This window comes from Podarcis gaigeae (genome assembly GCF_964106915.1).
Source record: "Podarcis gaigeae genome assembly, chromosome: 8".
Lineage (NCBI taxonomy): Eukaryota > Metazoa > Chordata > Lepidosauria > Squamata > Lacertidae > Podarcis > Podarcis gaigeae.
In genome coordinates, this window is record NC_139684.1 from 1,198,859 (window position 1) to 1,213,232 (window position 14,374).

Here is a 14,374-nt window from a genome sequence, read left to right on the forward strand (position 1 = left end):
ATTGAACTGATCTCACAGTCTTGTTACACAAAAGTTTGCCCCTATTTAGTTTTTTCATTTCAGCTAGCTATTTCAGATGGAAAAAGTTGTTTTGCTTATGCACAATGAGTTGGAATTGGTTTCTGCTTTCCTGCAAATCAGCCAGAGATCTCCTGGTAGATCCCAAGCTATTTTATGTGCCCCAACCTGTCCTATTGTACAGCAGATTTTCTAGTTCTGACAACACAGCATGAAATGGGAGTTAAGATAAGGTTACCAGATTTTTTTCAATGAATCCGGGGACACTTTAAATAAAATAAATAAATAAATACTATGTTTGGGACATTGATGCTGCAGCAATGGCGGTGGCAGAGGGGCGGCCGCCAACTTGACCTCAACTGCTATGTTTCCCCTTCCTCTGAGGCTTCTATCTCCTTTCTCCATGAGCCTGGGCAGCCCCTGAGTTGTTGGTTCTTCGGTGGTGGTGGTGGGGAATGGAATGTGAAAGGCAAAGGAGGGCCAAAGGCTTGGGCAGCGCGATGCCTCTCTTCCCATCGGAACAGCCCAATCCCATTCCTGCTTGCACGCAAGCTCTGATGGGCAGCGTGAAGCCTCCCTTCCCAGGTGAGTTGCTGGGGTCAGGGAAGGTGGAGGCAGCCCGGAAGGTGCATCTTTGAGCCCCTGCACCACCATCATATGGGGACCTCCGAGCAGCTCCTGAAGCCAGCCAGAGCCAACTGCTCCGGGCTGCTGAGACTGCGTTTCCCGGGGACGTTTGATGAAATCTGGGGACATTCCGGGGATGGAATTTGTCTGGGGACTTATTTGCAAATCCGGAGACTGTCCCCAGGAAACTGGGACATTTGGTAACCCTAAGTTAAAAGGTGCGGCTGGGTGTTCTCTCCCCATCCCGCCCTAGGGCAGTGACTCTTCAACTTACTTCTCTGAGCCACACTTTCAGGATACAAATTTGTTCACCTTTTTGTTTTAATTGATAAACAATACCCAGGGAAACAAAAAGACACCACTCCCAGCTGTCATTTCTAACGCAGAAGCAACCACAGTACTTTAGAATAGGCTCAAGGGACAACGCTGCTGCTTCATTTCTTCCTGATCCCATGAAGCAAGCCATCCTCTGTCCAGGCTCTCATCTTCTTATTTGCGGGTGGATTAGTTAATTGAGTAATTCATAATATATGTGTCAACGTTTCTTCGGCGGTCCTTGAATCTTCGCGCTCGCCCCGCTGCCGGGAGGAGAGGCCGGGCGGCGGCGGTGCCTTGAAGAGGCCTCTTCGTCCGGGGCGGGGCGCTCCGGCTTTTCCCGCGCGGCGCCATGGCGGACTCGGGCGAGGAGGTGCTGCTGACCCCGGCGGAGCTGCTCCGGAGCCTGGAGCAGGTGGGAGAGGCGCGGGCCCTGGGTCCGGGGGGGGGTGGCTTTGCCCGCGAGGCCGCTGCGGGGGCCCGGGCGCCGCCGAGGCCGCATTCCCGTCGGGGCGGCGGGGCCTCGGCCCGAGCGGGGAGTCCCGGCAGACGAGGCCGGGGGCTGGCGCGCGAGGCTGGCGACCCGCCTGGGGAGCCCCTGGCCAAGGGCGGCCTGGATCTCCGCGGCCAAGCGGGCGCCTCTGCGGGAGCCCGGAGCCCTCTCTCCTCCGCGGGCTGCCCGTCCTTTCGCGAGATTTACTCGGGCAGGAGCCGCTGAGTGCGGGGTCAGCGGGGTGCTCATTGCTTGTATTGCTACTAAAGCAACAAAACCCACAAAGTCGTTTAGATAAAACCATGTCCGTGAGCTTATATATTATATGTTACTTGTTATTTGCTAAAGTTCTATATCCAGAGACGTCAGGGTGGTTCACAGCTCAAAAACACACGATAAAACCCCAAAAGACAGAAGGAGAAACAAGAACAAAAGCAGAGGAAACCAATGACATCCCCAGCCTCTCCCACAAATCCATTGAAAAGCATGACTTAAATTTGCATCTGTGTGCATAGATAACCATATGCAGATTTGCACCGCAGTCTTGTAAGGACCTGGAATTCAGGGTGTTATAAAAGAGGCTGGGAAAATTGGTACCACCACCACAATGCCCATTGGCTGTTTCTGCTCTCCAGGCCTGGATGAATGAGAAGTTTTCCCCTGAGCTGCTGGAGAGCAAGTCAGAAGTGGTGGACTGTGTGGTCGAGCAACTGGAGCACATGGTAATATGTGGGGCGGATGGGAGGGACCTTAACTCTGTTTGTTTGGAAAAAGCCATGCCCAGATGAACGCTTAAGGCAGGCGTGGCTAACCCTTTGAGGGTCGAGGCCACATGGACCCGCAGGCAGGCAGCCAGCCTTCTGGGGGCCACATGTAAAATTGACTTTGGTCAATCTAAAAGACACCCCCAATACATTGTGGGAAAAGGCTGTAGCCCTAAGGCAGAGCATCTTCTTTGCATGCAGAGTCTGGTCCCAGGTTCGGTCCTCAAAGGCATCACAGGTAGGACTGGAGATATTCCCTGTCTGAAACCCTGGAGAGCCATTGTCATTCACTGGACACAATACAGAACAAGGCAGTATGCATCAATGGTTTGAGTCTGTATAAGGCCGGTAAATTCCTTTGACATTGCAGAATCAGAGCAGGAGGCATGAGAATGGTCAGCAAAAAAAAAAGGCCCTTTAAAATGGACAGATATTGGGGGGCTACAATGACCTTTTGGTGGGCATCGGGTTCCTGTATAAAGAAATAATTTACTTTATGCATGTATGTCTCGTGCTTGCATAAGTTTTTCAAACGGGAAAGTTAGGTGGGTGGGTAGGTGTACAGCACCAGAAACATTTCTCGTCATAGTGAGGAACCTGTGGAAGCAATCGGGTTTGTTTGTTTTTTAAAAAAGTAATTGCAGGTGGCGACAATTTTGCATGCATCCAGTTGGCACACAACTGCCAGCATGTGGGTTGAAGAGGGCAGAACAGGGGCAAGGTGAGTGGCCAACTGCATACTCCGCCGAAGCACAGGGGGCCAGGAACGGTGGCCGCCTGTCTTACTTTTTATTTTAAATTGCACAGGGTCAGCACAAAATTTCTATGGCCTCACAGTGGGAAGGCCCATAAGAGCTATTTTTAAAAAATCTTTTTGTAATTGACGTATTACAGGAGTCTCATGGGGGCCAGTACATAACCTTAGAGGGACTGTACATAACCTTCAGGCTATGGGTTAGCTGCCCTTCCTTAAGGGTGTATGTCTTGATTCACTATCCCCATGTTAGGGAGTCTATGTCTTACTTTGAAGGAGGCACACTGCATCACACTGTGGTGTGACCAAGGAATGGGAACAGCTGGAGGCTGGACATCAATTTCTCCCCCTGCGTCCTTCCATGTGAGCGAATGTCGCAGCTGCGCAGACGAAAGGGTTTGGCCGACTGTGCCTTCTTCCTCGGTGCAGAACTTCTGATTTTGTGTGTGTGACAGGAGGCGAATCTGAAACGGGCCGAGAGAGGTGATCTCAAGGTCAGCATTCACCGCATGGAGGTCGAGAGGATCCGTTACATCCTCAGCAGCTACCTGCGCTGCCGCCTACGGAAGGTAAGGGCCAGCTGCGTTTTGCTTAGAGGTGCTGCTCTCTGCTCTAAATAGGTGGGTCGCTGTGAGCGTGATTTCCATGCAGAGGTCACATGTCACATCAACTTTCTTTGTGTGTCTTCTGCTACCTGTTGTACAGCTTAGTAAGGTAGAGAATGATCTTCCATATTTTCAGCAAGTGCTTCCAGCCTCCCTTCTCTCTAGAGAGAGACAGAGAGGGGGAGTGTGCAGGGAGGCTAAAGGGCCGTGGAGGGCTAGCCTTGGTAACCTCTGATCAACTGCTGCAATATGTTATGCACGGGATAGCCTTTGAAGAATATTTGGAAACCTTTGCTGGTCCTCAGAAGAGGAATCGTGTGTGTGTACAGCAGTAGCAATAAAATGAGGGGCAGAGCTCATGGGCAGAGAGTAGGCCTTGCTTGCAAGAGGCCCCAGGTTCCTTCTCTATTATTGCCATGTCCAAGTCTGTTGCAGCGTGTAGCCCGCTTAGCAGTTCTTACGCCATTTATTTCCGCTTGCAGATTGAGAAATACTTTCCCCATGTCCTGGAGAAGGAGAAGACTCGGGCAGAGGGGGAGCCAGCCCTCCTATCACCGGAAGAGTTTGCCTTTGCCAAAGAGTGAGTGAGTGGGCCATGGGGAGGCAGGAAGGTGAAAGCAACGGGTGGCTCTCGCCCCTCATTTCTGTGTTCTTAATTTCAGTTGCATTGTGCATCTTCCAGGTGGCCTGGACTAGCTGCCAAAAATTTAACATACAGACACAAAACTATGGTTGCCAACTGATCAGAAAGAAAGGCTGGCCGGCTCCTGTGCCTTTAACAACAGCATGCTCTATAGTGGCAGGGGGAGGGGGCCACATTCCCTCATGGATGACCTTCCAGTGGTGGGCTGTACCAGCAACAAATGTTGCTGGTACAGCCCACGGGCACAGGAGGCTCCCCCCCCCCTTTGCACCACTCCTTTAAGCTGCTGCAATGCTGCTTTAAACAGTCATGGCTTCCCCCAAGCCATAGGTTAAGGGAGCTGAGAGTTGTTTGGAGATTCCCTCCCCTCACAGAGTTTGGGAGGGGCAGAAGGAGGAGACCCCCTGCTTCCTCCTAGCTGCTCCTTGTTCTTGGGATGGCTGCATGCTTGTGCCGCTCTCACGCTTCTCCCTTTCCCAGGAAAAGCCCACGACTGTGACTTTCTTGCAGGTACATGGCAAACATTGAGGCTCATCTCAGAAATGTGGCCTTGAAGCACATGCCTCCCAACCTGCAGAAGGTGGATCTCCTGAAGTCTGGTAAGCAAGGCTGGACTTGGCAGTGGGCCATCAAAATACTCCCCACCACGTGGCTTTGCAGAAGTTAAGAGGCAGGTCCTTGCTCTGAGGGGCTTACAGGGTTGGCAACGCGAAGCGCTCCAGCTGTTGTGGGGCTCCAGGTCCCACCATCACTGGCCACTGGCCAAGCTGGACTGGGTGGGTGGGGAGTTGGGGATCAGAGCAACGTCTGGAAGTTACCACATGGGCTTCATGCGGTCCTTTATGTACCTTTGCTTTTTCATACCATAAATATACATGCCATCCAAATGTGTTATCTTGCCCTAAGTCTAAAATACCTGCATTTTTCAAAATTAACCATTCCTGAACCAACAGATACAGGACGCTTCATAATATAATTTTAAATCTGGCAGGGCAAAGCCCAGTCTTTCCTTAGTGTCTCTTAACAGTTTATATTTTTTCCTTGGTTTCTTCCCCTGCCATATAAATCTGGAAAGATCTTTTTGCCATTCCTTGAAGTGTCCTGCACCGCTGATCGCAGGTATTGGATGAAATAGAAATAACATTCTTGACAAAACATTTTTATCAGTGATATTCTTCCCCAAGATGATAAATGCATCCTTCCCCAAATCTCTAGGTTCCTCTTTATTTCTTTCCAAATATTTACACAATTGTATTTATATATATTTATATTCTTCGCTGTATACCATACACCTAAATACTTAGCTTTTTTAGCTATAATTAAATCCGTAGTTTGTTGTAGGTCCTTTTTATATTGCCCTGTCATGTTTTTCACCAAGAGCTTATTTTTATTTAATTTGAAACCTGATACCTGATCAAATTCCAGGATCCTCTCCAAACCCTTGGGATCTTCTACAGTAATCACAAGGTCATCTGCAAAAGCTTTTAGTTTATATGCTTTTCTTCCTACCTCTTATTGTCTCATCAAATCTTAGGTTTCTCGCCAGGGTTTCTAACACTAAAATAAACAATAACGGTGACAGGGGACACCCTTACCTTGTCCCCTTTGTTATTTTGCATTTTTCAGTTATCACATTATTCACAATCAGCATAGCCTGTTGATCTGAGTAAATTGCTTCAATACCTCTGCTGAATGCCTCCCCAAAGTTCATCATTTCTATTGTCTTCTTCTTAAAAGTCCTTGAAATATTATCAAAGGCCTTCTCTGCATCTATAAACATTAATGCTACTTGTTTTTCATTCCTGCCCTCCAGATATTCTATAATGTCAATTATATTCCTTATGTTGTCCTTCATCTGGCAGCCTGGTAAGAAACCGGCCTGATCAATATGAATTAAATCCATTAACCCTTTTCATTCAGTTTGCAAGTATATTGGCAAATAATTTGTAATCATTATTTAATCAAGAAATTGGCCTGTAATTTTTGACTAAAAGTACATCCGTATCGTGCATTGGAATCAAAGTAATACAGTAGTATCTTGGGTTAAGAACTTAATTCGTTCCGGAGGTCCGTTTTTAACCTGAAACTGTTCTTAACCTGAGGTACCACTTTAGCTAATGGGGCTTCCCGTTGCCGCGCGATTTCTGTTCTCATCCTGAAGCAAAGTTCTTAACCCGAGGTACTATTTCTGGGTTAGCGGAGTCTGTAACCTGAAGCGTCTGTAACCCGAGGTACCACTGTATAGGCCTCTTTCCAAGACTCTGGTACTTTCCCAATATTTAAAATCTCATTCATTACATCTGCAAGCAGTTGTACCAGAAAGTCTTGTAATTTTTTTATAATACTTTGCTGACAATCCGTCTGGTCCTAGCATTTTACCTATTTTAGCTTATTTAACTGCATCTTGCACCTCCAGCACCATTACTGGCACATTTTAAAAAATCATTTTTTTCTTTTGCAATTTTTGGTAATTTATTTTGCTTAAATATTCTTCGATTTTCTCTTTATTTTCAGTACCTGCTCTGTATAGATCTGTATAATACCTTACAAATTGCAATCTTATATTTCAGATTGTCTGTTACTTTCCCCTCTATATTTAATTTGTTTATTAAATTTGCGCCCCGTTTTTACCTTAACTGCCATGCCAGTAACTTACCTGGCTTGTTGCCATATTCAAAATTTTTCTGTTTCATCCTTTTTATTTTCTACTCTGTCTCCTGATTTATTATCATTGAATATTGTAACGTTTTTATTATTTGTTTTATTGATTCTTTCCCAGTTTTTTAAACTGTTTTTTTATTTTTAATCAATTCTTCCAGTATTTCCCTTCTCTAATCTTTTTCTGGTAGGCATTTTGTTGGATAAAATAGCCTCTCATTACAGCTTTATTGGCATCCCAGACCATCTTTATATCTGTTTCTTGATTTAAATTTAATTCAGAATAATCCCTCAGGACTTTTTCTGCTTTTTGTAAAACATTTTGATTATCTAAAAGTCCTTCATTTAATCTCCATCTAAACAGGCAATCTTTTTCTCCTTTTAATTCGAGTATTATTGAATTATGGTCTGAAAGTGTTCTTGGTTGTATCTCTATTTTTTTGGTTTGTATTGATAATTCTCTAGAGAGCCATACTGAGTCAATTCTTCCGCTAGACCAATACAGTTCTGAGAAAAATGTAAATTCTCTCTCCAGTGGGTGTTTAAATCTCCAAATACCAATCAAATTAAAGTTATCCACTATTTTAAAGAAAGTTAAAATTCCTTAAAAAAATTTATTGGGTTATACATTTTTAAACATCAAAATGTCACATTATACAGTGGTGCCTCGCAAGACGAAATTAATTCGTTCTGCGAGTTTTTTCGTCTAGCGAATTTTTCGTCTTGCGAAGCACGAAATCCCATAGGAATGCATTGAAAATCAATTAATGCGTTCCTATGGTCAAAAAAAGTCCAAACAAAGCCAAATTTGGTACAAAAAGAGTTTATTAGAAGCTCTTTAAAGTCACACATACTGTAAAGAGCATTTCAAAAATTGAAGGAACAATAAATTAAGTTTCTAAACATGACAGAAAAACATTTAAAAATCAACAAAGTGTACAGTACATTTTCTAAGACTCTGGGGGACAACTCGAAGAAGGTTCCTCTTCCACTCTTTGCTTCTTGCTAAAGAACCTGTCCATGGTCTGCTGCTTCATCCGCCTTTTCAGCACCTCCCTGAAAGGCGACATGACCCTCGTATCAAAAGTGTTCACAAGGTCATGTGCTACGTGCTTGTCAGGGTGGGGCCGCTGTGCAAAAGCCTGCACATCCTTCCACTTCAGGCAAATGTCCCTCAGTTTTTCGGAGGACAGCCGTTCCACAGTTGCTTCCTCCTCTTCCAGCGAGGCCTGCTCCTGCGCAGCCTCTGCCTGCTGTTCGACCAGCTCCTGGGTGGTCAGCTTGTGGTCGTGCTCCTCCACCAGCTCGCTGATGTCCTCCTCTGTGACCTCCAGGCCCATGGTCCTCCCCAAGGCAACAATGTCCTGCACCACTGTTGACTCTGGTGCATCAGAGTCACTTGGTGCCACACAGTCCGGCCACAGGCTGCGCCAAGCGCAATTCAAAGTTCTCTGGCTGATCCCGTTCCAGGCCGTGGTGATCATCTTCAAGCAGGTGACGATGTCGAAGTGGTCCTTCCAGAATTCCCGCAGGGTGATGGTGGTGCAATCAGTCACCTCGAAGCATCACCTGAAAAGCTCCTTGGTGTAGAGTTTTTTGAAATTGGCGATGACCTGCTGATCCATCGGCTGGAGCAGTGGCGTGGTGTTAGGCGGCAGGAACATGATGCTGATGAAGCTGAACTCCTCCAACAAGTCCTCCTCAAGGCCTTTAGGATGAGCAGGAGCATTGTCCATCAGAAGCAAAGCCTTCAGCGGCAGGTCGTTGTCCAGCAGGTACTGTTTGACAGCAGGGCCAAAAGCAAGATTGACCCAGTCCACAAACAGCACACGTGTGACCCAAGCCTTACTGTTGGACACTCAGCTGCTCCTTGTCGACCTTGTGTTTCTTGAAGGCCCGTGGGTTCTCCGAGTGGTACACCAGCAGGGGCTTGATCTTCAGGTCGCCGCTTGCGTTGGCACAGAAGAGCAGGGTCAGACGGTCCTTCATGGGCTTGTGGCCAGGCAACTTGGCCTCCTCCTGTGTGATGAAAGTCCTTTTGGGCATCCTCTTCCAAAACAGCCCGGTCTCATCGCAGTTGAAGACCTGCTGTGGAACGTAGCCCTCCATCTTCACAACCTCCAGGAACTCCGCTGCAAAGTCTTCAGCCGCAGGAACATTAGAAGTGGCAGCCTCTCCATGCCTGACCACGCTGTGGATTCCAGATCTTGTCTTGAACCGGTCAAACCAGCCTCTGCTTGCCTTGAAGACTTCTGGCTCGCCTGAGGTTCCTGGCTGTTCCCGGACGAGGTCTGCGTGCAAGGTCTGCGTGCAAATGACGGCCTCAGTCACTGTGTCCCCTGCACGCTGCTTCTCTTCTAACCAGATGAGCAGCAACTTCTCCACCTCCTCCAGAACAGCTGGGTGGTTCTTCATGATCCTGGTGACTCCCTTGGCTGCATCAGTCGCAAGGATCTTCTCCCTCATCTTCAGGATGGTCCCGATGGTCGATGGATTCCTCCCGTACTCCCTGGCGAGGTCTGTCACACGCATTCCACCGTCGTGCTTCCGGATGATCTCCTTCTTCATTTCCAGCGTCACCTTCTCCTTCTTCCTCTCGCCGCCCTCTGCAGCAGCAGCCTTCTTGGGTCCCATGGCAGCACAGCTCCTACCTTCGCAAACCCCCCCAAAAATAAAATCGGTGCTTCACATCCAAAAAATTCAAAAGCACCCAGCCAGCCGCCACACAGAAATTCAAACCCAGAACCAAGTCCTTGAATTCCAAACACCCCAACCCAAAATCCAAACCCCCCCAAAAAAGTTTTAAAAGTTTAACTTACCAAATGGCTGCAAAAGAAGTTTTGGAAAAGCTTCAAAAATCACCAAAGTCTTCCCCCAGCCACCCACCACACAGAAATTGCAAACCCCTCCCCAACTGTTGCAGACCCCTCCCCAACTGTTCCCCCAGCCCCTCCCCAACTCTTGCAAACCCCTCCCCAACTGTTGCAGACCCCTCCCCAACTGTTCCCCCAGCCCCTCCCCAACTCTTGCAAACCCCTCCCCAACTGTTGCAGACCCCTCCCCAACTGTTCCCCCAGCCCCTCCCCAACTCTTGCAAACCCCTCCCCAACTGTTCCCCCAGCCCCTCCCCAACTGTTGCAAACCCCTCCCCAACTGTTTCCCCAGCCCCTTCCCAACTCTTGCAAACCACTCCCCAACTGTTCACCCAGCCACCCACCACACAGAAATTCAAACCCAGAATTTTTTTAAAAAACAGCAGAGTGGCCCAATGGTCACAGAAAATCATAAAAATTCAGAAAAAAACCACACAAGCTTCCAGATTCTTGCAAACCACTCCCCAACTGTTCCCCCAGCCACCCACCACACAGAAATTCAAACCCAGAATTTTTTTTTAAACAACAGCAGAGTGGCCCAATGGTCACAAAAAATCATTAAAATTCAGGAAAAAAACACAAGCTCCCAGGTTCTTGGAAACCCCTCCCCAGACCAAGTCCTTGAATTCCAAACACCCCAACCCAAAAACCCCAAAAAATGTTTTAAAAGTTTAACTTACCAAATGGCTGCAAAAGAAGTTTTGGAAAAGCTTCAAAAATCACCAAAGTCCTCAAAAACCTCAAAAAAGGCTACCACACCGCGTGCTATGTGTTGCTCCTCAAAGTTCAAGTCGCAACTGCACCTCTTCAAGCAATGCACCCTGGGTATTAACGGTTTTACGAAAAGGAAACAAACTTGCAAGACGTTTTCGTCTTGCAAAGCAAGCCCATAGGGAATTTCGTCTTGCGAAGCACCTCAGAAAACGAAAAACTCTTTCGTCTTGCGAGTTTTTCGTCTTACGAGGCATTCGTCTTGCGAGGTACCACTGTATAACAATAATATCATTCCCCCTCCCCCCCATACGACTTTCTCAACTTCCTCTTCTGGTTTATTTTAACGTAATATCTTCTCCTACTTCTTCTACTCTTTTCTCAACTTTTTGGTATCTTTAAATCATATTCTTATTGTTTTGTTCTCATATCAACGTCATATTTATACTTTTGAATCTGCCATTCTGATTTATGTTATAATTTTATTATTTCTAATTATTGAATTATGAATTTTGTTGCTTTTGTATCTCTTCTTATTTTTCACCTGTATCCTAGGGAGTTTCCTCCCCTTCTCCTGTCAAGGGCTCCGCTTCTCCTAGTTGTTTTTTAGACTTTCTCCAGAATTTCTCCACTTCCGATGTATCTCTGCACCTTTGTTTCTTACCTTTATACGTAAAAGATACCCCTTCCGGGAATTCCCATCTATTTGGGATGTGATTACTTTTCAAAGCATCTGTCAGGAATTTATAAGGCTTTTGGATATAAGGCTTTTTGGTTGCACTGTAGAGCAATTCATCAAGATCTGCCCCAATATTCTGTCATTCTGATACTCCGTTTCCCAGTCTCTGCTCTGGACGGTGCTGTACTTGTTAGTCACTCTCCTTGAAGTCTCCAGAGAAGTCAGTCTGTCTCACTCCCAGATGATGGAGTGACAGTCTCCCCTTGGAGGAGTGCTTTGCAGACAATTTTGATGGAGAAGCCTTTCCCTCTCTGTGTGTTTCCTTACAGTACCCAAACCGAATCTGGATTCCTTCGTATTCCTGCGGGTGAAAGAGAGACAGGAGAATATCCTGGTGGAACCAGAGACTGATGAGCAGAGGTAGGAAAGAGACTCCCAAGAATGGAGCTTGCTGAGCTTATCAGTACCCCAAAAAGGAAGGGATGAGCCAAACACCAGCATCCAAATGATCTCCCCAGAGAAGTTCCCTCCACCAGCCTTTCCCAGCCTGGTGCTTTCCAGATGTTTAAGGCTGCTACTCCTGTCCACCCCAGCAGGACAAACTCCTGTTCAAGCCGTTGTTCCCAAGGAGCCTCCAACAAGGTGCACGACTTCTGAAAAAGAGAAGCCTTTGCACCTGCTTGCTGGGTGTGTCTCTTTGCTTCCTTGTGGCTGATATTCGGCATGTCCCTTTGCCTTTTTGAAACCTCTAACGGCTTACACAACAGGCAGGATTGTAGCTACTTCTTGGGCTTTGTGCACTGAGGCTGAGCTAAACCACTAAAGGTGCTTGGTTGGCTTCCATCAGCTGCTGTCTTAAATGTTATTTTCTAAACAAGGATGGCTGTTTATGTTTCAGGGTTTTGTTATAGTTGATTTGAAAATTGCAAACTGCTTTGTATGTCCATGGACAGAAAAGCAGGGTAAAAACAACAGATCGTCAGCTTTCTCAGGAGCAGCCCAGTAGGGTTTGGCCGTTGCTCCCCTGCTTCCTTCGTTACACAGCAAATAGTGAAAATGTGGAACTTGCTGCTGCAGTATGAAGCAAGGGCTACAAACCTGGATGGCTTTGAAAATGAATGAGCCTTATTCTGTATTCACCCATCTCTCAAGGGCTTCTGGCCACAGCGGCTGTCTCTGTTTTTCCTCCACTGCCAGGGGCCGTATGTATCTAAATGCCAATGGAAATGGATTTCTTTAAATATGTCGTGGGTGTTAAGCCTGATTTGTGAGGCTTCCAGTCCTTCTGCTTGGAAAGGCTTGGCGGTTTTTGAGAGAGGCTGGGGAACCTGTGGCTCTCTAGATGTTGGCCTACAGTTCCCACCTTATCCCTGGCCAGGCTTACAGGATGGCAGTTGGAGGCCAACAATATACAGAACGACATGGGTTCTCCACCCTGTTGTACGTGTGTGTAAATATTTGCAGATCTTTGACATTTGAAAATATATTTTCACAGTGAGCTCAGAGAGAGGGGAGATGGAAATTAGTGCCCTAGTTGAGTTTAATAAATTCCTAGTAACTAGTATGCAAATCAATCCAACATATCTCTAATTAGAAAGAAATTCCTACTATGCTCAAAAGTAAGTGTACATAGGATTGCCACCTTACCTAACCTTATTATGGTCTGTCTCTTTCAGAGAATATGTGATTGACCTGGATGAAGACTCTCAGCATCTGATCAGATACCAAACCATTGCTCCCCTGGTGGCTTCTGGGGCAGTTCAGCTCATCTAAGCAGCATGCAGATGCTTGGACATCCTTGCAAATGCTGAAGCGAATATTTACCCCACATCAAAAGGACTGCCTAGTGACCATCTCTGTCTCGTTCCTGGTAATTCACCTCCCTTGGCTTGCTGGCATCTGGGCGACTCTTGATAAAGCTAAAATAGCAACTTGAGATCATGTCAGGGGAAATGTCCCCAGCAGACAGGAAAGAAGGGCTGTTATCCCTGGAAAGAGGATTTTGGAGGTGGGGAAGCTTGACTTCCTAGGCGGTCTGGCTTCAAAAAGAGGCACAGCTGCTGTTCTGTTGCATCTCCAGAAGATGGCAATGTTTCACTGGATCTGTTCTGGGCATTGCTGCGGCGATGACTGGGCCCAGCATCCCTTCCTTTTCAGCCTGACTTCTGCAGTAGTTCCCTGGGTGACGTCAGAAAACACCAGTCGCTTCTTACAGGGCCAGAAACAACTTTTGAGGACATTAAAGCAGAGCAGCTTGTTCCAGGAGGGTCCATTGTTTCCACCTCTTTCAAGGGTGTTCTCCATCCATCCCTAACCATGCATCAGCGCTGCCCTCGCACTGGGTGTTGGGAAGGGCCACAGGTCAGGGGCAGAGCAGTTGCTTGGCACACAGAGGTCCTGGAAGCAGATTCCTGGTTGGGGAGGTGTCCGCAGGGGCGTTGTTCTTGCCCTCCGTTCAGTGCCTGCCCTCTTTCTAAGCCATTTGGTTCCAGTCAGTGGAGGCAATACTGAGCTAGATCAACGGTCTTTTCGTGTTCTCATTTTGTATTTTTATCTTGTGAAGTGTCCTGTGATCTTTGGGTAAGGGATATATACAAATTTAATTAATGATAATAATACTCACCTGATTGTAGGAAAATAGGAAGGTGCCTTACTCAGTCCATCTACCTCAGTATTGTCTACACTGACTGGCAGCAGCTTTCTTGGGTTTCAGAACTTAAAACTGTGGCAAAGTAGGTGCCACACTGCTCAGCTGTGGGTCCTTCCCACAAAACACCTTCGGGGGCCCTTGCTTCTGATGTTGCCATGGGGTCAAGTGAGGATGCAGCAAGAAGTTTGAGGCAGCGGAAGCCTTTGGGCAATTGGCTTCCTTGGTGGTCGGCTTGGTTAGCGTATGGGGAAGGAATGGCCGCTGCAAAGGGGACAGCGCAGGGAATTCTGTGGAGTGGTTTCCCCTGGACTTTCATGGGGCATCGGGAATCCCTCTGACCCAGCGTTTGCCGGTCACTGTCCAGGTGGACACTTGGGAGAGGGCGGCGCATGGCCAGCCGCTGTTTTTAGCTGCTTTGTCTCCTGTGTTCACGTCAAGGCTGCTTGTCTGGAGGATTAGCCAGCAGCACAAGGCTAATTAGAGGAAGTGGGGGCCTTGCTCTTCCAGTCCAAGGTCTGCTGGAGGCCAGCAAAGTCCCTTGAGCATAGCAAGCAACCTTCCACAGAGTCGGGCCACTGGCTCAT

At 47.3% G+C, this 14,374-nt stretch overlaps 3 protein-coding genes across 4 annotated transcripts in view; 1 reads left to right on the top strand and 2 right to left on the bottom strand.

The window, feature by feature from the left end:
- The window catches only part of NKX6-3 (NK6 homeobox 3), a 641,500-nt gene that overhangs the window by 553,928 nt on the left and 73,198 nt on the right, over positions 1-14,374 (bottom strand). The gene's annotated exons all lie outside the window — the stretch shown is intronic.
- Positions 656-13,405, top strand: GINS4 (GINS complex subunit 4). 2 transcript variants are annotated; one of them, XM_083753446.1, is made up of 7 exons: positions 656-1,375; positions 2,089-2,175; positions 3,427-3,540; positions 4,059-4,156; positions 4,730-4,818; positions 11,470-11,560; positions 12,817-13,405. In XM_083753446.1, the coding sequence occupies exons 1-7, from the start codon at positions 1,313-1,315 to the stop codon at positions 12,911-12,913; spliced, it is 639 nt and encodes a 212-aa protein (XP_083609572.1). In that variant the 5' UTR covers positions 656-1,312; the 3' UTR covers positions 12,914-13,405. The 2 variants fall into 2 exon arrangements, with proteins under 2 accessions (XP_083609572.1, XP_083609573.1); XM_083753447.1 differs by lacking the exon at positions 2,089-2,175 and having other exon boundaries at positions 1,243-1,375.
- LOC310851981 (putative CENPB DNA-binding domain-containing protein 1) overlaps positions 7,994-14,374 on the bottom strand; it is a gene marked incomplete at its 3' end in the record, with an annotated part of 98,974 nt that continues 92,593 nt past the window's right edge. The window contains exons 2-3 of the mRNA XM_083754696.1: positions 9,139-9,528; positions 7,994-8,007 (exon numbers count right to left, since the gene is read on the bottom strand). Coding sequence (XP_083610822.1) covers positions 7,994-8,007; positions 9,139-9,511 — 387 coding nt within the window. The 5' untranslated portion in view covers positions 9,512-9,528. The remainder of the gene's footprint in view (positions 8,008-9,138; positions 9,529-14,374) is intronic.

Excerpts from the sequence above, each read along its gene's own strand:
- GINS4 (XM_083753446.1), top strand. The coding sequence starts at position 1,313 with ATGGCGGACTCGGGCGAGGAGGTGCTGCTGACCCCGGCGGAGCTGCTC. Across the intron at positions 2,176-3,426 it reads TCGAGCAACTGGAGCACATG|GAGGCGAATCTGAAACGGGC; the intron begins GTAATATGTGGG and ends TGTGTGTGACAG. Across the intron at positions 4,157-4,729 it reads GAGTTTGCCTTTGCCAAAGA|GTACATGGCAAACATTGAGG; the intron begins GTGAGTGAGTGG and ends ACTTTCTTGCAG.